At 42.1% G+C, this 24,449-nt stretch overlaps 1 protein-coding gene across 1 annotated transcript; it reads right to left on the reverse strand.

Annotated features, from left to right (window-relative positions):
• Positions 1-779: 779 nt before the first annotated feature.
• On the reverse strand, positions 780-23,163 carry LOC124116765 (von Willebrand factor A domain-containing protein 7-like). The gene is made up of 20 exons (XM_048382085.1): positions 22,604-23,163; positions 21,226-21,348; positions 20,815-20,988; positions 19,219-19,282; positions 19,011-19,108; positions 16,632-16,823; positions 14,649-14,864; positions 13,268-13,393; positions 12,910-13,083; positions 12,166-12,284; positions 11,038-11,206; positions 9,707-9,786; positions 9,112-9,268; positions 8,301-8,470; positions 6,580-6,691; positions 6,163-6,364; positions 5,458-5,551; positions 2,777-3,015; positions 1,931-2,120; positions 780-1,462 (listed from the first exon to the last, which is right to left on the reverse strand). Exons 1-20 carry the CDS (start codon positions 22,854-22,856, stop codon positions 1,295-1,297), a joined length of 3,120 nt encoding a protein of 1,039 aa, XP_048238042.1. The 5' UTR covers positions 22,857-23,163; the 3' UTR covers positions 780-1,294.
• Positions 23,164-24,449: the final 1,286 nt, after the last annotated feature.

The raw sequence follows: 24,449 nt of genomic DNA on the forward strand, positions 1-24,449 counted from the left end.
TTAGCAGCTGCTGTTTTACGACGCAGCAACGATGAAGCTAAAACAAGGTGGTCTGTAAATATTCTAAGATCTAGAGACACTGCATAAGCATCGGTCCTTGTCGAAGATGGTATGGTGGCAGGTAACACATTATAACCGCCCCACATGAACTCGATGATAGCGTGTATAACATAATATATTCGTATTGAAAAAATCACACCCTCTATATACAAAGAGACAAGGAGTGACACCCGCCATCTTGTTTCTTATTCAAGATTTCGCACTCGGTTCGAATCAGCACGATATCGCATGAAATATGAATGTCACTTATTTCAACCTATTGGCACCTCCTAAACAAACCATAGGGTACACAACCATGTTCATCTGTGATCACGTTACCTCCTATTTATTTTAAAACAACCATCAAATGTCAGCTCTATGCTGCGCCGCTGAGGTAAACAAGAAAAAGGTAGCCGGAAATTACGGCGCTACACGGGCTTGAAATCAGCAAACGTTTCACGATACGCTCACCTTTTCGCGAACACCTGGTATCATCACTATTTCACACTGATTCATAAACATATGTTTATGATATAGTCAGAATCGTACTAACGACTCTGATCTATGCAGATATTTGTATTGGATATGGAAAGGGTTTTGTCGCTTTTTTATTATTATTATTGATGTTGTTGATGATGATGATGATGATGTTGTTTAGACTCACGTCTAAAACTCTCACCATTTTGCGGTTGTACATTTACGAACAAGCAGTTCGGACAAAAAGACAGATAGGTTTCATAATCTGACATCGAATATTTATTCAACCAGGACAAACCTTACGATATACAGCATATTGTTTTGTAAATTCTGAACACAAACCCTTGTCATATTACTGCAATAAACAAAAAAGGTAACTGCGTTAGTAATAACATAATCGTATTCTTTGAACGGATCGTGCGAAGAATTAACTTGAAAGAGAAAATATATGACTATCAATCCGGAAGTAAATATAAAGAACAATTTGTTGAAACACATGGAACCTTTCTAAATGAATTAGATGCTACAGAGCTTCGTGCGTGTGTTCGAAACTTCCATATATGAAAATTAAATGTGCTTAGGTTAGTGCTCCAGTTCAATACTTTGGTATTTCCGTGTTACAACACTACATCTGCATATGATAAAGATAAAACAAAGAGGTTAAAGATAAAACAACAGTTTAGAAAGAAAAGGCATCAAATCATATGAGAGTGTTGTGACTACACTGTAGGTAGACGGTATTTAGAATGTCAGACAGTTTACATTTGGCGACACAGTGTTACAATGTATGGCCGGTAGGAGGCTGACTCGTCTTCACTTTGCCGCTTGTCTTTGTGATGCAGATGAACCTCTTGCCGATAAGTACAGCTGTGACTATCGTGGCAGCCAACACCGCTGTCACACCCACTGCTATCCCTACAATGGCGCCAATTCCCAAGACCCCATCCTGGTGCAATAAAACAAATATTATTTAATCGAAATCACGAAAATGTCATTAATAAACACATTCACACTGAATGAAAGGTATATACCAATGTACGGTCAAATCATTTGGCACACATACATACATGCAAACGAGGTACAGTATTACCATCAGAGTCTAGGGGCGGTCGGATAGCCCAGTGGTTAAAGCGTTCGCTCGTCACGCCGAAGACCCGGGTTTGAAGCCCATTTCTGGTGTCCCCCGCCGTGATATTGCTGGAATAATGCTAAAAGCGGCGTAAAATCAATCTCACACACCATCAGAGTATGTTATGTAAACTTATGTAGTTTTTTTATTTGTTGTTTTACGCCGTACTCAGCAATATTCCAGCTATATGACGGCGGTCTGTAAATAATCGAGTCTGGACCAGACAATCCAGTGAGTAAACTTATGTAACTATGCAATGTGTAAATGTAGGTATACTCTTCGTACCACATCCATGCTGGATGATGTAGTTGTGTTGGTAGCGGCTGTTGTCGTCGTTGTCGTCGTCGTCGTCGTTGTCGTCGTACAGTCGTACACGGGTTTGGTGAGTCCGGGAGCCAGGTCAAACGTACACTGCGCTGTGTTGCTGGCCATGTCGACCACGTTGATGTAAGACTCGGGGTCGCAGCAGTCGCTCCTGTAGAACACAAACGTTAGTATTTCTGTTGGAGGCGTGAGTTTGTTTGTTTGTTTCGTATTTAACGCCGTACTCAGCAATACTCAAACATATGACGGCGGTCTGTATATAATCCAGTCTGGACCTTACAATCCAGTGATTGTTATCATGAGCATCTATCTACGCAAATGGGATGCGTTGGCATGCATCAACCAAATCTGAGTCTGGCCACCCGATCACGTTAGTCGCCTCTTAAGTATGGGTTGCTGAAGATCAATTCCAACCGTGATCTTCACGGGGAGGCGGCATGAGTAACTTAGTCATCTTAAAAGATACATTCACTTTTCATAGTGCCGTGCCTTATCTGTGCCAGGATTAGAAAGTCGCGGAGCAGTCGGTACCATTGGGTTTCACCAGAGTGCTAAATATGCCAGCTCTATGACGGCGGTCTGTAAATAAGCGAGCCTGGATCAGACAATCCAGTGACTGACATCATGGGCATAGATCTACGCAACTGGGATACAATGACATGCTTCAATCAAGTCAGCGAGCCTGACCAACCGATCCCGTCAGTCGCCTCTTACGACAAGCATTGGTTGTTGAAGACCTCCAGAAATGCGTCTGACCCTACAGATCTGTGTTGAAAATAATGTAATCGATTTCAATAAATCTCCTACCCTATATATGCCTTCTTGGCCCCCTTGTCAATGGTGTGCCCCAGGGTGAAGTTGTCATACGTGAAGGTGCCCGTCTTCCCCACGGTGGACGAGATCTGGAACAGCCCGAAACCCACATCCCCGAACTGTGCCGTCCCCGACCACGTGTACAAGTGACAACTACACGGGTCCATCTGAGCCATACTGCAGCTTCCGGTCACCGAGGTCACGTTACACTCAGGGGTCATGTTGTCCACTTTCTGGAACAGTTCAAACATGAAGAAAATGAAAATTCAAATTATACTCGGGTGTCAATGCTTATTTAAAATGTTCCTATGTTTTGTTTGGAGGGATGGGACATCTAGGCCAGGACTAGGCATCGCCATGGGCACCAGTTGTATTATACTCCTTCCTGATCTTTTCTTTATACATTGACAAAACCAAACAATGGAATTTCTTTAAGTTTAGCTTCAGGTATATCGATGATCTCATATAGTTCAACCCATGCTTGCCGTAAAAGGTGACTCTGCTTGTCGTAAAAGGCGACTAACGGGATCGGGTGGTCAGGCTCGCTGACTTGGTTGATGCATGTCATCGATTCAATTGCGTGGATCGATGCTCGTGATATTAATCACTGGATTGTCGATTATTTACAGACCGCCGTCATATAGCTGGAATATTGCTGGGTGCGGCGTTAAACAACAAACAAACAAACAAATGAAAGACCAGCGAAACCGTCTCATCGGTTTCATATTTAGATCTACGCATAAAGATTCAGTTTCGAAACTCTCAACAAGACTGTAGGACAAGAGGGATGACTTCCAACAGTAAGCTTTTCCTTTATGTCGAGCAACATCCCAGAAGCTCCTTCCTTTGGTGTCCACGTTTCACAACTTTTGAAGTACAATACGAAACTTTCAAAGACTGTCACACGACTCTTGCTCGAAAGTTGTTTGATCAGGGTTACAACATTCAAACCTTAGTAAAACTTTCAATAAGTTTAATGGTATACATGTGGAGGAGACGAAGCATCGGTGACACAAATTATGCCTGATGCGATTCCCTATCGTATGTTTCAGTTACAAAAGAGGGGCAGCATACGCTTATTTTTTCGCAAACTCCTGGTAACCATACTATTTGATAGTGATTCATGTACACATGCTCATGATAGAGTCGGAATCGTTCAATCGGCTCTGCTTTTGGCAACGATTGTGGAAAGGGGTTTATCGCTTTTGTTTGATGTAAATATGATCCACATTCGGCCTGTTTGTTACTGAATTGTTATATTTTATATGAAGATTAATCTGTATGTGACTAGGTTAGACACATCAACGCCAGAGAACAATGAGTCTCGAGTATCTACCAAAAATGATTACACTGAAGGTAAAAATAATAATATGAAATAAAGTGATGAAAATTATATGCATAGGTCACGGGAAATCTGTGAAGACACTAGGTGTTCCCTAAAAGGCGAAGTATGTCCTGCTCTACAGGCAGAACATGCCACTCAGACACTTTTCATAACGAAGTAAAGTGTTTGTTGCCTAAGCAATCGCGTCTGGACCAGACAATCCAGTGATCAGAATTATGATCAATGATCCACGTCGTTGTGGCACGACGCCATGCTGTCATCCAAGTCGTGAAGCATGACCACCCGATCCATTAATATCCAGTGAGTAAGGAGATGCGAAAACTACCCTATAAAGGTCACAGAATGAGATAGCATCGCGTGTTGACAAGTAACGTGTCATATTTAGTAAATTTGTTATATAATATTGCTATAACCGACATCTAGAACTGTAAAAAAACCTTTTGATGATGCGTGCCTTTGGAAATCTTATTATATTTCTAATTGCATTTTGTTCTTTCATTAATAAATTTACAATAAAAAATGTGACCTGCATGTCTACATTCACATATACTCAAACATAATAGAAACTACTATTTCATGAGTTTATGTTCTTATCCTATATCTATCAAACAGTTGTTTTAAATATATTTATGGCAGTTCTTTTTAATACAGTTACAATTGGGTAGTTTAATACATCTTACAATAGTCACCTATATTCCTATTACATCCCTATTAGTTACCACCAGACTATCAGAAACAGCCACCCTGTGAATCACGTGTCTTGGCGTCATGCTTAGCATCCTTCATATCTACTCAGTGTAAGATCCGGGGTAGAATAGGTCTTCAGCAACCCATGTTTGCCGTAAAAGGCGACTATGCTTGTCGTAAGAGGCGACAAACGGGATGTGGTGGTCAGGCTCGCTGACTAGGTTGATGCATGTCATCGATCCCAATTGCGTAGATCGATGCTTAATATGATCTCATTCACTTGGTTGTCTGGTCCAGACTCGATTATTTTCAGACCGGCGTTCGAACAAACAGTGTAAATAAGAATAGGCCGGGAGAAGTCCTCATATACTGCACATCAGGAGAGTACAATGTGGTGGCATGTATATCCACTCACCCTGACGCCCCGTGAAGATTCGGGGTAGAATATGTCTTCAGCAACCCATGCTTGTCGTAAAAGGCAACTAACGGGATCGGGTGGTCAGGCTCGCTGACTTGGTTGATGCAGGTCATTGTATCCCAGTTGCGTGGAGCGATGCTCATGATGTCAAATACTGGATTGTCTGGTCCAGACTCGATTATCTACAGACCGCCGTTAAACAAACAATCGAACAAACAAACTCACCCTGACAATGTGTTCCTCCACAGTGATCCTGCGGGTATCAAACTGCGGACTGTGCCCTGATACTCCAGAAGGTTGTGCTGACACCGTCACTGTGCTGAAAGCAGTGATTAGATAGAATAAAGACGTATTTGTGGTTTATTCCAAACGCCTGATCTCTCAGTTGCACATCATGGCGCATCTGACACGTGAGGAAGGATTCATGGAGTGTACACTATGATATCGTCACCTCACCTCACTTCAAATAGAAAAGGGGGCACGGGTGGCCCAGTCGTCTCAGGCGCCGTGATTCGCTGTGCAGAGTTGCGTCCCTTGGGCTCGCCAGAAACATATGATTGTGGATTCGCATCCCGGTTCGCCCCGATTATGTTTCTAGGTTTGTCAGCACCATACCCGTGCTCGTGGGTTTCCTCGAAGTGGTAAACGTCTGATACCTGCATCACTTTGGGCTTTCCTCCCACATTAAGCTGGCACGCCGCGATATAACTGAAATACTGTTAAAAGTGGCGTTAAACCCAACTCACTCACTCACTCACTCAAATAGCAAAAATAAGCCGCTGATAAATCAAGCGATTTCGGTATCTATGCTTTATCATTTCAAGTGTTTTCTGTTCAATTCATCCCCTGAAGTAACCCTAAAACCCTAATGAGAAATATGGTTTCACCCGCATATAATTTCTTCTCAATGTGAATCTGTTGTGTACATACGTGGTTACTCCAACCGTGCTTCCAGCATGCAACGTAAAGGTCCCAGTGGCGCTACTGTTTCCTGCTAGTGTGAACGACTTTTTTAACGGACTGACAGCAAATCCCTGATCGTCTGTGATGTCCACGTCTATGGTGGTCCTGCTGTCCCCGGTGTTGGTCACAGTGAAGGGGATCTTCAGGTCTTCCTTGATGTACAGAGACCCTGAATGAAAGAATAAATGAATAAATGAATGAATGGATAGTTGATGGATGATGGATAGATGGATGGATGAATGGATGATGGATGGGCGGATGAGATGGTTTAACAGATCATAACACCGTACATGGCGCCCTCATGTTGATCCGCTTAAGGTTGAACCTTTTGAATAGGATGCAGTGAAAATGTTTTAAGTTGCGAAAATTAACGGAAAATCTCACCTGCAAGTGTACCGATCTCCAGCTTAACAGCTATAGGAGTTATCTTGGTTGGTTCTAGTCGCTGCAGCATGTTCCCCAGCTCGTCTGTGCCTCGTATCGTCACTTGGAATGCCTGAAAGGTGACATTAGTGTTACCCAAACTGTATCTCCACTTTCACTTTCTCTCCTCAGATGCTCAGACCATTTTTACATTATGTTTTACATGCTAAAATATTAAATTTCCTTCCATGTTATTAGAAAGAAAAAAAATTCCAGTTGTATATTAAAGAGTTGTGATTATATTTACTGATGGAAACTGGTGAGACACCAACAGCAACGGAAAGTTGGCACTGCTGTTAACCCGAGATTGAAAGGCAGCGACGTTAACACGAGGCTGTAAGGCAGCGACGTTAACCCGAGACTGTAAAGAAGTGGCGTTAACCCGAGACTGTAAGGTATTGACGTTAACCCGACACTGTAAGGTAGTGGCGTTAACCCGAGACTGTAAGGCAGTGGCGTTAACCCGAGACTGTAAGGCAGTGGCGTTAACCCGAGACTGTAAGGCAGTGATGTTAACCAGAGACTGCCAGGAAGTGGCGTTAACCCGAGACTGTAAGGCAGTGGCGTTAACCCGAGACTGTAAGGCAGTGACGTTAACCCGAGACTGACGTTAACCAAAGACCGTAAGGCAGTGACGTTAACCCGAGACTGTAAGGAAGTGGCGTTAACCCGAGACTGTAAGGCAGTGGCGTTATCCCGAGGCTGTAAGGTATTGACGTTAATCCGAGACTGAAAGGCGCTGACGTTAACCCGAGACTGTAAGGCAGTGGCGTTAACCCGAGACTGTAAGGTATTGACGTTAACCCGAGACTGTAAGGCAGTGACGTTAACCCGAGACTGTAAGGCAGTGGCGTTAACCCGAGATTGAAAGGAAGTGACGTTAACCAGAGATTGAAAGGAAGTGACGTTAACCAGAGATCAAAAGAAAGTGACGTTAACCCGATACTGTAAGGCAGTGACGTTAACCCGAGACTGAAAGGCGGTGACGTTAACCCGAGACTGTAAGGCAGTGGCGATAACCCGAGACTGTAAGGCAGTGGCGTTTACCCGAGACTGTAAGGCAGTGACGTTAACCCGAGACTGTAAGGCAGTGGCGTTAACCCGAGATTGAAAGGAAGTGACGTTAACCCGAGATTGAAAGGAAGTGACGTTAACCAGAGATCGAAAGTAAGTGACGTTAACCCGATACTGTAAGGCAGTGACGTTAACCCGAGACTGTAAGGCAGCGACGTTAACACGAGGCTGTAAGGCAGTGACGTTAACCCGAGACTGTAAGGCAGTGACGTTAACCCGAGACTGTAAGGCAGTGGCGTTAACCCGAGACTGTAAGGAAGTGGCGTTAACCCGAGAGTGTAAGGCAGTGGCGTTAACCCGAGACTGTAAGGCAGTGGCGTTAACCGAGATTGAAAGGAAGTGACGTTAACCCGAGATTGAAAGGAAGTGACGTTAATCCGAGACTGTAAGGCAGTGACGTTAACCCGAGACTGAAAGGCGATGGCGTTAACCAGAGACTGTAAGGAAGTAGCGTTAACCCGAGACTGTAAGGCAGTGACGTTAACCCGAGACTGTAAGGCAGTGATGTTAACCCGACACTGTAAGGCAGTGATGTTAACCCTAGGCTGTAAGACTGCAATAAGTATGTGTGTTTGGGATTATGAAAGTAGATGTTGCAAGTGAAGTACCTTTGCTGGGAGGGTGAATGTGCCTTTGAATATCGATGAAGCGCGGCCTCTTCCCTGAGTCAAGGGAGATGACTCTAGTTGTGCACCATTACTGTCAGTGAGAACCACCTGAGTTATTCCCCCTATCTTGTCAATCGATAGGACTGTTATTATAACAGTGGCCTTTTCACCTGAAATTATGTTGGATATAAGATGATGTTCAAATGACAGTCCACTTCGGATATGGCGGTCTCAAAAATGCTTGACAGCTTAGTTCGTTTTATCCAAAATTGGGTAATCAAATAAGCAATCACACTGATTACAATTCATAAGCATTTGACTATAGATTCGCAATAAACAACGTTTCACTTTTCCCGACGTGATAAAACTTGCAGATTACTGTAAATGCCTTTATTACTGTATTGCGCATGATACATGTAAACATTGCACAGCAAACGTAGGCATTTACTTGACTGTACATTGTTGTTAACTTTCCAGCGCCCAACATGCAGCTTGGGTTGTATACTCCCCAGGGAGCTGAGAATAAGTGTTGAGTGCACACTTATCCAGTGACCGGGGTACAAATAGCACGTTGAACATGCCCCTGTGTGATGTGGACATATGCGCAATATAAATGGTCTATTATTATTATCATTATTATTATTTTTACTTACTTACTTACTTACTAACATTGGCATACACTTTGTTGGAATAATCGTCTTTTACAAGCATTGGCCGACATATCGTCATATACTTGTTTGCCAAACCTGTAGGGAAAGTCAAAAACATTTTGTCACAGACGGACTGCAAAAGGAGAACATATAGGAATCACCTGCAATGGGTCTTCCTGTGATCTCATACTGGAATCCGTTCAGGGGGTTTGTCTGTACAAACTTGGTGCTGAAGTCGATGGTGCTCTGTGCGGTCACCTCCAAGGCCCAACGGAAACTGTCCTGCTTCGTCAGATGCCACACGCCGGGTTGCGGAGACTGGAATACACAATATAAAACCTCAACGTCAGAGAAAGACCATCGATTAACCACCGAAACAGATAATATTGGGCACAATAGCAGTGAAGGTAATATAAATTGATCACCGAAAATCAGTGCTGATACCGGGTGTTCGCGAAAAGGGCAAGTATGCCCTGCGCTACCGGTAGCACCATCCACTTTCCATGTAGAAAACATTTGGCTTTGAAAGATAACTTCATGTTGAAAACTGGATCCGTATATTGTTGAATAGGCAATACTTAGAAATTGACGGATGTCATTGTAGACAGAATGCATGGATAACAATTTCTTTAATAATATAAGCGGGGTTCCACTGAACATTTGTACGTATTTTAAAGACATTGTTATCCATAAATTGTGACTACTTTTGATCAAAACAATAAAGAAACCTGTTGCAGAAAGGTCAGGTTTTCAGACCTTTATTTTAATTAGTCTAACTCCTCCTCCTAGATCCTTCAGGGTGACGTTGCCTGAGGTTGTCATGGCAACAGCTGTTTCTGAAAAGATTTGTAAAACATTTGTTGTTATTTTCAATTTTGGAAAATAAAAGACAACGCAATACACTCCATTCATAATGTTTGTTTGCTTGTTTGTTGTTTAACGCCGCACTCAGCAATATTCCAGCCATATGACGGCGGTGAGTAATTAATCGAGTCAGGACCAGGCAATCCAGTGATTGACATTCAGGGCATCGATCTACGCAATTGGGATACGATGACATGCATCAACCACGTCAGCGAGCCTGACTACCCGATACCGTTAGTTGCCTCTTACGACAAGCATAGTCGCCTTTAACGACAGGGCGGTCGGGAAGCCTAGTGGTTAAAGCGTTCGCTCGTCACGCCGAAGACCCGGGTTCGATTCCCGACATGGGTACAATGTGTGAAGCCCATTTCTAGTGTCCTCCGCCGTGATATTGTTGGAATATTGCTAAAAGCGGCGTAAAACCATACTCACTCACTCACTCACTTTTACGACAAGCATAGGTTGCTGAAGACCTATTCTATCCCGGATCTTCACGGGTCCCATAATGATTGGGATACATGTATCAACATATGGATGCAAGACATCATGCGTGGATGCATATATCAACATATGGATGCATTCCATGAGACGAAGATGTGTTGCTTGCATCGCAAGCAGAGGTGGACACACACGCTATTGATTTGTAAATTGACATTTTGGCATGTTCATGTTTTTTATGAAATCACGCATTTTCTGAAGTCAGTGAGGCAAATTAAACCATTTGAACACTTACAGGAGTCTTTCATCTGTTGCAAACCGAAATTGTTTCAGATTTGGTAAAAAACATAACTTTGCATTAAATCTTATTCAATGTCACAGGAACTTTTGTTGTTCAGTATACATATATTACTCACTGTGTGGGTCGGTCAGTGTGACGTTATAGTATATAACTCACTGTGTGGGTCGGTCAGTGTGACGTTATAATATATAACTCACTGTGTGGGTCGGTCAGTGTGACGTTATAGTATATAACTCACTGTGTGGGTCGGTCAGTGTGACGTTATAATATATAACTCACTGTGTGGGTCGGTCAGTGTGACATTATAGTATATAACTCACTGTGTGGGTCGGTCAGTGTGACGTTATTACACAAAACTCACTGTGTGGGTCGGTCAGTGTGACGTTATAACATATAACTCAGTGTGTGGGTCGGTCAGTGTGACGTTATAGTATATAACTCACTGTGTGGTTCGGTCAGTGTGACGTTATAGTATATAACTCACTGTGTGGGTCGGTCAGGGTGTTAGTGGGTTTGCCTGTGGGTTTGCCGGTATCTGCTATGATCTTGATAGTCACTTCCCGGATTGTGTTATCAATGGGGATGTCAATCAATCTCCCCGTCGCTGTACCCACAGACATCTTCAGAATCGTCGTGCCGGATGTTGTAGATTCCTACAAAGTAGGTAGATGGATAGATACAAAAGTCCAAAGATGAGCCAGATGAGATGTTTGCATACATACATACATACATACATACATACATACACACACACACACACACACACACACACACACACACACACACACACACACACACACACACACACACACACACACACACACACAGGTAGGCAGTGGCAAGTTGAAGGAATTAATTCCACTTGTCTGAAATACCTTCTGTGAATATAAAGAAAGTCCTTCCTTGATTGTATTAAGGATTATTGTTAGTCTTTGAGACTAGGATTCGGTGGTACCCAACAACATATCTCTCTTTGTACAGATTTTTATGGAGCTTTTGAATTTCAGTACAAATGAGGAATGGACGTGTGTTCAGGTTTTAGAGTCAATTATAAACAAACAATCTTAGTACCATATAAGTTGAAAAACATTCAATGACATCATCCGCAGATGGGACATTCATAGTAAGCTTTGACAGAACCTTGTTCTGCGACGGTTTGTTAGAAATGTAAACATGTAAACATCCCATTTCCCCTCAACCATCAGACGCATCTCATGCCTTGGGTTTACACCTTTAGCCAAGCCCCCTGGGTCGTGTTACATTTGGTACACGAACTGCCGGCAAAAGAAAGTGTACACTTGTAAATTGGATGTGATCGAAAAGTTACAAACGTTAGTAAAACGTAACTAGGCTGAAAACAGTCGCAGAACATTGCAAACTTAGGTCCAAAACATAACTATGATACCCGTATCAAATACATCTCCTTCGAATAAACATTTCTTGTTTGTGTCATGTTTAGCCACCTTCAAACATGGGTGTATATTTTCTTTTACCCGGCAGTTTATATACAGAAAGATGCTGATAGTTTGACAAAAGAAAAGTATTATTGCACTTTTTCTATGTATATAATAGCTGTTAACCACAGCAACCTCAGCAACTTCAGCAACCTCACCTTAATGATGTCTGCCATTTTCGCGACACCCCCCTTGTCTGTTGTATAGACGGACCCCCCAGAAGCTGTAGCAAGGCCTGAATAAAGGTCCAGACCCGCTGATCGCCGACGTCGGGCTTCTGGAACAAACAGATGACCATATTTGAATGAAAGCCATGTTGGAATCTCAATCATAGAAATGACAAGAAACCATTTTCGCTCTACGGAAAACGTACACAGAGCCATCAATGACTTTACAGGACAGGTTCTAGTACACTAGCGTACAATGTTCAATATCTTCTGTCTTCCCTGAGGCGTGACTGCCCATACCCTTGCAGACCTACACTGGCAATAGCGTCATTATCTGGTCAAGGGGAACAAGAAGGGCCAAATTCACAATGTCATGGCTCGAGTAACGTTCACAAAATGGTCCAAACAGTGTCTAATGGTGATGGTACTATCATCTAATGTGTTTGCAAGACGAATGCCCCCGACTCGCCATTGTTTTAAAAATCGGTCAAAAGGTCGACAAAGTTCTTTTAATTCTTTGATAGCAGTATTTGCCCCGCTTACGTCTTAGTCGGATATGTCGAAATATATGATAAAGGAATTACGCAAGTCATCATCATCATCAAGTTATAAGATTTTTGAAAGCCAACATCCAGTCTGGTATATGTAAGTATGTACATTGGAGATGTGTTCGTGTTCTGCGTGTTTCAGGTTCTCCTCTAATCAACATAAGGCTAAACAGTTCTATACGTCTACCTCCGTGCCGCCCCTTCCTCTCTCCCTCGCACGCCCAGTCTCCAGTGAGAAGGAACTCAACCGTTATTCTCTTCTCTGTCAAGATCTTGATGACGTCATTTGCTCTCTCTGTGTCTGTTGGGGGAGCCTTTGTGAACACGTAGACCCTAGAATCTGGGTAGGCGAAGTTCGCAGCTAGCAGCAAGGGAAAAGGTGACATGGAAATGATAATATATGTTAAAATCCAGGCAATCTCACAAGCATGTTCTTTAGAATTACAAATAAGTCGTGGAAGGTGTGGGCTGCAGAGACAGGAGGCACTTCAATAGTCACTGATGCCGTGACGAACTAACATATGGACCTCTGTTCCTGTACTTGCCTGCTTCTACATTGTGCAGGCTGAACTGCCAACATGCTGGACCTCCATCCACAGGGAGAGCATCCAGGTAGCGCAGAGCTCCTACAGAGCTTCCAGATCTGTACACGTTCTGTACACTTCCGGTTCCTTGAACACAAAGCATCAATTGAATACGAAACAGAACTGTGGTCCTAATGTTGTGAACATGTTCTCTATTGGGTTCAGATCCACATCGCACCTTAACATTTTATAGTTCATTTCAAAAGAAATCGGCAAAGATGCACTTATATAGATGCATTGTTCTTATATTTTACAGATTAAAACTAATTAATGCAGCAAAGAGGGTTCGGGTGATCCTGGCACAGTCAGGCTGGTTAGGCTCATCATCACCTCAGGGCCTTTGCCCCCTTTACACGTAGACAGTGCTGCCTTGTGAGTGCCATGGAGAATGTGAAGACTCCCCAACACTGCAGCCTTCTGCATTACCCAGATTGTCAGAAAGGCTCCTGGCAGCAAACAAGCGTACTCTCCAAATATCAGCCAACAGGTTAGGGGGTACCAAACATAAGGCACAGAGAACAATGGGGAGTCGGACAACTCGGTACTTGGGATGCAAGCGTTACATTTCGCAAGCGAGGTCCGCATATTTACCATGAGAATTCAATATAGTATTAAGGTGAAATGGGGTTTAACGTCGCGTCCAAGATTATTGCACATATATTGCGACTTGCATGCACGTGTGTGTGTGTGTGTGGCTGCTTGTACTAGACATGACTGATGTCGATTTATAGTGCTAGCACACTGAGATACCATGCCGCAGTTTAACATGAATACCCCCCTCAGACACAGTATACTGACTCCGAGCCGACCAGTCCTTGTTTTAGCCCCTTAATGCCGAGCGCCAGGCATGGTAACAACAAGAACACTCTTTTCACGTCTTTTGGTATGACGCGGCCGGGGTTCAAACCCCGGACCTTCCGCTCTCCGGGCTGACGCTCTACCACTAGACCACGGAGGCGGTCCAATATAGTATTTAAAATAATAACAATTATAACCCTATAGTTTAGGAGGTAAATTAATCATTCATAGATTTAAAAACGTTTAGTTGTGCATGCATCTACAAATCCTTCCTTACTCTACGAAAAGGAAAAATGATATATACATTAAACTACGGTTATAACGAACTCAAATGGACCACTAACTTTAGTTCGTAATAATCATAGTGCGTTATAAGCATATATATAAGTTCGTTATATCCGTGAATTCGCTATAAGCGTGTTCGTTATAAAGTAAGACAAGTTCTATGGATGAACAACTTTATTACAATTAGTGCGACGTTTCGGTGTAGATCCTATCACCTTTATCAAGCAAGTTATAAACGTAGTTTACTGTTTTGTCTTACCTGGCTCACTTTCTATCATAATGATGTATTCTGTGCGATCGTTTGTGTATTCTGACGATGTTCCCTCCATAATTACAGTTGTCACTGCTTTGACAGAAGCCATGTCTTTCTTCGTAAATCCGAAAGAGTCTATCACAAACATTATGGAGCTATCCGCCTTGATTTGAAGGAGTTTTTGGAACTTATCATCCCCCACTAGATGGCGTAATCCATAGACTGAAAAAAAGCATTATAACTATGTTTGTGTGGTTGAAATAATATAAGTCAAGTCTCGTTAATCCGACACTCGTTAATCCGACAATCGGCTTTATCCGACACAAATGATGGGAACCGATTAAATGGTAACCTCCCAAGACCCCTACATCCCATTTCCCCTACAGCTTAAGACAACAAAGTTCACGGTCCATGGCACTGCTAATCCCTAGTCTGTTACCTATTTCATACAATGGAACAACCCAAGAAACTCGAATAGATTGAGATAAATATTTAATTACGATTACGATATCATTCAAAATTCATAATACATTATAATAAAATGTTCATTTTCAAAATTCATAATACATTAAAATAAAATGTTCATTTTTCAAAATTCATAATACATTATAATAAAATGTTCATTTTTCATCTCAACTGTAAATCGTCTCATCTCAGTTTCTCAGTGTAATAATTGTTTCTTCCTATTGTTATTTTTGTAATTTCCAAAAATTGTCTTCTCATCATAAGGCATCTTTCATTACACTTACATTAATTATTTTTTTTAACTTTCCTTTAAGTCCCCTAATCCCCTAAAGCTCTACCCCTTTCATTCCTACTACCTCTACTCCAGACCTTAATCTCTCCTTTAGGTGAGTTCATAATGCCAGACAGGTAAATGCCGCGTGTTGTTTTAACTAATTGTAGGGGAACTGGGTTGTAGGGGAAATGGGATGTAGGGGTTTTGGGAGATAACCGATTAAATCAGTGCTATTTAGACCCGTTAATCCGACATTCTCGCACTCCGACTCCGGCACTACCAATTTGCAACGAATTACCGAAATAACTCATTAATCAGTCTCGTTAATCCGACACAGTGATCAGCGTACTCCGTGGTCATGTGCCCGCGAGTACACAGTCCGTGTTTTGATGCGAGATGAATCGGCTGGTAGCTGCATATTACAACGGCTGCAGAGATAAACTTGCTTAACAATAACAATTAATGCTTAAAGCAGGATTAATCACATGCTTAGATTACCTCAATCTCATCAAAATAAGATACAAGCGTATATACATCAAGGTCATCCCATTACAGCTGACGTGAGAACAACCTTTCGCGAACTATGACAGACCAATGAAATGACTGACAGGAAGTCAACGTTAGCCACTTAGGAAATAGCTTTCTTAAGCTTTGCGGTACCAGTTTCAAACTTGCGACTTCCATTCCAGACTCTTCTTTTTCAAGTGTCAAGTCACTTTAATCCAGACCCGTGAAGATTCCGGGGTAGAATAGGTCTTCAGCAACCCATGCTTGTCGTAAAAGGTGACTATGCTTGTCGTAAAAGGCGACTAACGGGATCGGGTGGTCAGGCTCGCTGACTTGGTTGATGCATGTCATCGATCCCAATTGCGTTGATCGATGCTCATGATATTAATCACTGGATTGTCTGGCCCATACTCGATTATTTACAGACCGCCGTCATATAGCTGGAATATTGCTGAGTGCGGCGTTAAACAACAGACCAACCAACCAACCAACCAATCACGTTAATCCGACATGGTTGGTTGCATATGATTATGTCGGATAAACGAGTATGTCGGATAAACGAAATTAAGTAGTATCAACGTTCGTGATCGAAAATCGGACAACTACACGCTAGATAACGATACAAACACGTAATAAAAAATATAAATGAAATATTCATATGTATGTGCAGTTTCATCGTAACGACTGTATTACAATATTACACACGTGTAATAAAGAAAAAAATGACTGTTCTTCCGTATTACCCGGATCATCCAAAAAGAACTTTGAGTGTCGTATAGCGCCCTCTGCCGCCTGGTGGTGGAGGTAGTAGTGGGGGGACATGTTGGGGTCGCTGCTGTCCTTGTTGATGCCGCCAGTGGCAGCAGACGTCGTGCTGGACGTGTCGTTGGGGCCGCCGTGACTACATTTGCCAGTCTGGTGCGTCTGTGGCTCTTCTGAAATGTCATCCTTCCAGTTATAATGCACCACCCATATCAGTATGGAGGCTCCCTCCACCAGCATAGGGTATTTACTGAATGACACTTGTTATATGGCAATGTAATTTGTCGTTTAACAATGATTATAACTGTGTTACATTGTTTCTGTTGGGATTCGGTAGACGCTCGTTGCATTGCATTTGTGCAGTGATCAGTCGTCAGGAAGTTACTATATTTAGATGCTAATGTCGTTTGTAAACTTCCGGCCCGTATACCGCGGATGGTGATAGTATGTTATAGAAACAATTGGACATTTCTGTAATGTTCTATGTAATGAAAGCACTGTCTTGAACTTTCAAGTGGCTGGGTAGGTTGTATGTATGGGGACAGTGGCGTGTTTTCGTATCTCTCACACATTTCGTCTCTCACGCATTTTCATTGCTTTGGAGACAGATTTCATGTGAGGATCGCTCCTCATCCCTGATTCCCTGCCTAGCCCATCTCGGAAGCTTGACCACTGTCGCCGCTGGGTGAATTTATATTATTATTATTACTGACTTTAACTATCACAACTATATTTTTTTGTATTTGATACTGACCACTGACTATCGTGCAATAAGTTAAGGGACATTTGAGACGTCGCGAGTTTGGTCATGGCAAGAGACCATCGCATTTGGTTTAGCACGTCTAACTTTCGACCCGCGAAATGTTATGATGCGATACTTTTCCCATAGATTGATGACGCCATCAAGTATCGCGTGCTCCGTTTCTCACGATTTCTGCCATTGACTATGATGGTTCGGGGAAGGAATATTCTGTCGCCGGTCAAAAAAAAGAAGTTGTCATAGACCAGCATTTAAATGGTAAATCCTGCAGAGAAATTAGTCAATTGATACATCTACCCAAGAGCACAGTGCACGGTGTGATTCCTCGCTTTAGCTTTAGGAAAATCAGCATCGACACTACCGAAGATTTGCAAGAAGAGATTCCTGCCATTTGGGAATCTTTTACTTTTGTTGAATACATCTAAAACGTATACATGAGCATTCCACGCAGGCGTTTGAGAGTATACACAGCAAAGGGCTACATCACCAAATATTAGGTACGTCAGTTTTATACTTAGTCTTTGGCGAGCCACAACGAATAGAACAAATGACACTTCACTCAAGTGTCCGTTTACTTATGGCACGGTACTGTGTATTGCCATTGAATATCGTACTACCACTCCATTGTGCACTGCCATTGTAATTACTGTGCAGTAATTTGCATCTATTTGTAAACTTAGTAAACTTTGTAATAGATTTCCTGATTGCATACTGCTTGTTGGTTGTTTGTTGGTTGTTTGTTGGTTTCACACTAAGTTCTTTTACATACAAATTTCTGGATTAAATTGTTTCCATTTGTGAATCGACACGTCAACCACAATGGTGTAACCCTGATCGATGAAATTTGTGCTCACAGCTCACTCTATCTGTTTATAACGTATTAGACTTATCACCCTCAATAGAACCGTGCCTTCAGCCGTGTCATTATTTAAAAAAACACTCATCTCGCCAGGCGCAAGTCAATCTCTGTAGATCTTTGGACAGAAAACCATTCCAGCAATATAAGGACGAAGGACAATGAGCTTCATACTTCCCGCCCATGTAGACAATTCCCCGGGTCCTTGACGAGAGATCGCTACTACTACCTACTAACCCAGAATTGATGAAGACGAACGTGTATTCCTGTATATTGTTTGTTTCTTATATAGTTCAATCACTCTGGTTAACCTCACTGGCAAGGGGCAAGAGGGTGTATATACAGCCTGTATTTAGACTGCATGCACGCAGTGAACAGTGGGCAGTCTGTATGTACGCTGCATGCACGCGCTGGACAGTGAGTAAACAGCCGTGACATAAACTGCATGCACGCACTGGACAGTCAATGGGCTGCATCGAGACTGCATGCACACACTGAGCAGTGAGTATACATCCTCGAATTAAGACTACCTGCGCGCACAAGGTAGCGAGTGTATAGCATAGATTTAGACTGCGTGCACGCACTGGACAGTGGAAGGGCTGTATCTCGACTGCATGCACGCATTGAGCAGTATATAAACATCCTCAAATTAAGACTACTTGCACGCTTAAGGTAGCGAGTGTATAGCCTGGATTTAGACTGCGTGCACGCAGTGTGGTCACGTGTCCACGAGGATACACTCACTGAAAGGTTTGGTCCTGTCTTGTCCACTTCTGTAGCCACTGGTCAACATTGGGCCCCGAACTAGCATGTTGTCCGTGCAGTTGTTTCCGGATGTGACCCTAGGACACAACCAACACAATATCAGTGAGAGTATACAGTTCTCTTGCTTGCGTCACAAAACAAATCATTGAACGAAATAAGATTGTTTTTGTTCTATAGTCATACTTACCTACACGATTTGCACGTGTCCATAGAGGAAGGTGCTAGCGCCATCAACTGTTTGCCAGGAATGCCTGACAAAAGAGTAAATACAGACAATTATACTATTTAAATAATCATAAGATATTTTGCTAAAAGCAGAGTCCACTGTAGGATTCAGACAACGTCGTAAGAATAAATTTTTGAGTGACTATCGAATATTGATACCAGCTGTTCGCGAAAAGATTAGCGTATCCTGCACCACCGATGGCACCCGCCATACACACATGCAAAGGCAAGTCTTCTGAACAAACACGAGAACAACGTTTACAAGTCAAAATAGGGAGGTTGCGTCAGACATCATGTTTACCACTGATGCGTCAAACACAGGACCAAACAGTCATATAGTATAAGGTATATTTAGTCATTTATTTATACTACCATCCGTCCTTGTTTGTTGCTGTTCTAGTCTGGTTGTGTATATAGAGAATCTCACCCGAGTGTCTTTTGATATCAAATATATCAACACGAGTTGATAATAATGGAAAAATTCCGAGGCTTGCCGAGGATTTTTGCCAATTTTTTATCAACGAGTGTTGATATATTTGATATCAAAAGACACAAGGGTGAGATTTTATTTATCATCCAACATCATTCTTTCAACTTTTTCAATTTGTAGACAGTAATTAGCAGTGTCTTCAGTGTAAAAAGTACTGCAAACTGCTTTAGTAGCAGAGTCATTCGTGATGTCATTTGATTGTGACGTCACAATGGTCTGCAAAGCATTGTGATGTAATTTCATTGCAGCGATATCTACAGTGTAGATATCGCTTGATCTCATCCAAGCGATATCTCCTGTGGGAGCCAGTTTTGGATGATAAATAGAGAATCTCACCCGAGTGTCTTTTGATATCAAATATATCAACACGAGTTGATAAAAGTGGAAAAATCCGAGGCTTGCCGAGGATTTTTGCCACTTTTATCAACGAGTGTTGGTATATTTGATATCAAAAGACACGAGGGTGAGATTTTATTTATCATCCAACATCATTCTTTCAACTTTTTCAATTTGTAGACAATAATTAGCAGTGTCTTCAGTGTAAAAAGTACTGCAAACAGCTTCAGTAGCAGAGCCATTAGTGATGTCATTTGATTGTGACGTCATGGTAACCAGTGATGTCACAATGGTCTGCAAAGCATTGTGATGTAATTTCATTGCAGCGATATCTACAGTGTAGATATCGCTTGATCTCATCCAAGCGATATCTCCTGTGGGAGCCAGTTTTGGATGATAAAAGGTTATATATATGTATCTACCTACAAACATGACTGTCAGTTACGTCGTAGCTAAGCAACGCAATTCCATCAGTAGCTTGACAATAAGTTCATCTCAGGGGCAGTATCAGATCATGTCCCGTCATTGGTGGAGGGGGAGCTTTTGTGGGCGTGACTAAATAACGGTCACGTTTTACCTAATGACTGTACACTCACGTGGTCATTGTAGGAACGTGTTCTATGCCCAAATGTTTCATACACAGCTATTCTGCTGATTTATACTTGTACTGATACTGCTATCAAAACTACACCTATTAATACTTTAATACTTTAATACAGGATTTAAGCATACCTAGAGAGTCATAGACAGCTGTTCCCTTGAGTTCCGGCCAGTTGGTGTTGCTGTAGAACATCTGGACAATGTGTAGAAACTGACCAATCAGATCTCGAGCTGCCTTGTAGTCTGGCATGGTTTGGTTCAGGATGAAGATTACCGTTCCCCGTAGTGATAGGATTTTGTCGTTTGCTAAATAAATATTACCAAATGTGATTACTAACTGTTGGAGTTTTTCAGCTGTGTTTCGCATATTGTTTGAGCGTTTACTGTAATGCAGTAAATTACATATTATCAAATTGAATATATCCCGTTGACATACCTGCTAATCATATGTTATGAATACGCCTCGGGTCATACATGGTTGCAACAACAAATACAAATTATTTTGCTTATGATACATGATATGCTAAATAATGTCGATATCACCTTCTTTAATGGCCTCCCCGCCGACGTGCCAGGCAGCCTCTGTGTAGTGGTCCTGGTCCACTCTGTTGTTGGCCTTCACGATGTCATCGATGGCCTCCTGGAACCGCTTCTCCGACACAGTACCTGGCATGTGATGTCTTAAGTTTTATCACATCCTAGATAGTGTTATCGATGATATCAGATCGATAAACTGGATATCACGATCCAAAAAGTATGTTAACAAGGCCATCTAGCATCTCTACAGCGGTCCCTATGTGCTCAAAAATCTGTGAATAACTCTCTACCTGTCTGAACATGGGCAAGAGGCCTACATTCTTTATGAATAAAGACCCAGAAAAGTTAAAATAGATGTTTGAGTGCGAGTGACTGTGTCAACAAGCATGGCTGCAGATTATTTGGCACTATATAATAAATGTGGTGGTTCACTCAGGTATGTGTACCCGTCGGTGTCTGTTGTTATTTAGAATAAGTCTCAAACTTGATATTAATCAGATTGAAATTATATGATAAAGCTATCGTAAATATCCTATATTAGAAATTATATCATATACATTATTCTCGCCAAATTCCCGTTATTTCTTCCAAACACATTTACTATACAAAAACACACTCGACTTATAGTCCCTAATAATGATATACTCCCAACCCAATCCACAAACAAGTATCTTCTTGATATCGGTGAGCGAGTGGGAGTTAGTTTTATCATCGTTTTGAAAAGTATTTCAGTTTAGTTATATTGCAGTCTGAAAAATCAAGTATATTGTTAACTATTGATATATCCGTTTATGTTAGTGTAGTTAAAATGTTACAACGCCACTTCTCTCCTACAAAATAAGAATGAGGTTCTGTGCTTCTTTTAACAATATTCCAGCAAAATCACGAAAAGGGACAACACATATTGTACACATGGGGGACTCGCATTTGGGCCTTCGACGTAACGAGCAAACGCTCTAACCACCACGTTACCCAAACGCCCCAAAACTATATTAAAAGCATGAACAATACAATATGTTGCTTACAGCATCTGTGATTGAAAGCTTTGTACACTATGACATGTTATTAGTAGTAGATAAAGTGGAAATAGGTTCACATAACGACCTTCTATATGTTGGCAAAACCAAACACTTCCAAATGTAGAAATAGGTTTATATATAAAAAAACTAGTTATAGGAAAAATACATTGATAATAATAATTATATGTGAAAATTTTCACATAGTTTCTTTAGTTATTCCGTGTATTTTTCATGCCTGGAAAAGTACCAGTCTAAAAGTTTATACATTATTTGAACATATTATTTTAAATATTAATATTATTTTTCCTGAATTTGTGAAATGCTCAGCTTTAAGTTACATATTATTTTATACTATATGAACATACCATCATAGTACGCATCAAACAATGTGCTGGATGTTATGTCTTTAAAGTCTAGGAGTGTTCCAGATTTTGAAGACTTCCCAGACAAAGTCGTCCCCCGAAACATCTCCGCCACAGATCTCAAGATGGCGGCCTCTGTGATGTCCTGGTGGGTGAAGTCAGACGACACAAGGTTGAACCTGTTAGGCAGGAAGCCCAACACACATACGACACACAAGAACATAAGACACAAAATGGTTACGATCTGTGACGCCATTATCGTACACTATATCTTGTCCAATCTACAAAAGATTTGGACTATTATGTTGACACCAATTTTCTTCAAAGTCGGTGTCTTCCCCCGATTGTCTCCCGTGAGATTGTTTCTACGTCTGACTAGGTATATGCATTCATAATGCTCATTCACTGTATTAAGATAATCCTTCTGTGCCTTCCGATTGGCAAGGCATGATCCTTGTATCTTTACCTTTGATGTTACGGGTTCCCCACTCGTAAACTGTTGACAGACGCACCCTTAACACAATACTACGAGTTGCAATGTTTACTGTTAACTGTGGCTCGACATAGACATGTCGGTATTTATGTGGAGTATCCGTACCTCCAGATACACTTACATCAGACGTATGTATAGGTTGCTAAACACGTCAGTCACATGGAATATAGAGACATAAGACTTTGGAATGCGTCACTACACTGGTCAAGGGGGTAGTTTGGACAAGGGGATCTCGTGTCACAGTGTGAGGAGTAGAAGTGCCTGGTTTGATACTCATCACACAGGTGTTTCGTTACCATGGATGGGTGTGTGTGTGTGTGGGGGGGGGGGGGGGGGGGGGTGTTGGCTTGCGCAATACTTTAATGTACTAGCACAATGGAATTTGTTGTAGGGGGAATATGTACTGGGACAATGTCATGTGAATATGTACAACAATGGAACCTGTCGGGGGGAATATGTACAATAACACACAGGGACAATGGAACCTGTTGGGGGAATATGACCAACAACTCAATCGGACAATGGAACCTGTTGGGGGAATATGTACAACAACACACTGGGACAATGGAACCTGTTGGGGGAATATGTGCAACAACACACAGGGACAATGGAACCTGTCGGGAGAGTAGGTAGATCACCACACATGGACAATGGAATCTGTTTGGGGAATATGTACAACAACACACTGGGACAATGGAACCTGTTGGGGCAATATGTGCAACAACACACAGGGACAATGGAATCTGTCGTTGGAATATGTAGAGCAAAACAATAGGACAATGGAACCTGTCCGGAGAATAGGTAGAGCACGACACAGGGACAATGGAACATGTAGGGACAATATGTGCAACAACACACAGGGACAATGGAATCCGTCGGGGGAATAGGTAGAGCACCACACAGGGACAATGGAACCTGTTGGGGGAATATGTACAACAACACACTGGGACAATGGAACCTGTCCGGAGAATAGGTAGAGCACCACACAGGGACAATGGAACCTGTTGGGGGAATATGTACAACAACGCACAGGGACAATGGAACCTGTTGGGGGAATATGTACAACAACACAATGGAACAATGGAACCTGTTGGGGGAATATGTGCAACAACACACTGGGACAATGGGACCTGTTGGGAGAATAGGTAGAGCACCACACTGGGACAATGGAATCTGTTGGGGGAATATGTACAACAACACACTGGGACAATGGAACCTGTTGGGGGAATATGGCCAACAATACACAGGGACAATGGGACCTGTCGTGGGAATATGTAGATCAAAACAATAGGACAATGGAACCTGTCCGGAGAATAGGTAGAGCACAACACTGGGACAATGGAACCTGTGGGGACA

Source organism: Haliotis rufescens, unplaced genomic scaffold, assembly GCF_023055435.1.
Source record: "Haliotis rufescens isolate VD_foot unplaced genomic scaffold, xgHalRufe1.0.p SCAF_4, whole genome shotgun sequence".
NCBI lineage: Eukaryota > Metazoa > Mollusca > Gastropoda > Lepetellida > Haliotidae > Haliotis > Haliotis rufescens.

What these genes read in the sequence shown, in the direction of transcription:
- LOC124116765 (XM_048382085.1), bottom strand. Translation starts at nt 22,856, where the DNA reads ATGGCGTCACAGATCGTAACCATTTTGTGTCTTATGTTCTTGTGTGTC. An exon ending in GAGGAAGGGGCGGCACGGAG is followed by an intron (nt 12,285 to 12,909) that starts GTAGACGTATAG and finishes TGTTTGTTCCAG; the next exon opens with AAGCCCGACGTCGGCGATCA. An exon ending in TTAGACTAATTAAAATAAAG is followed by an intron (nt 9,269 to 9,706) that starts GTCTGAAAACCT and finishes TGTGTATTCCAG; the next exon opens with TCTCCGCAACCCGGCGTGTG.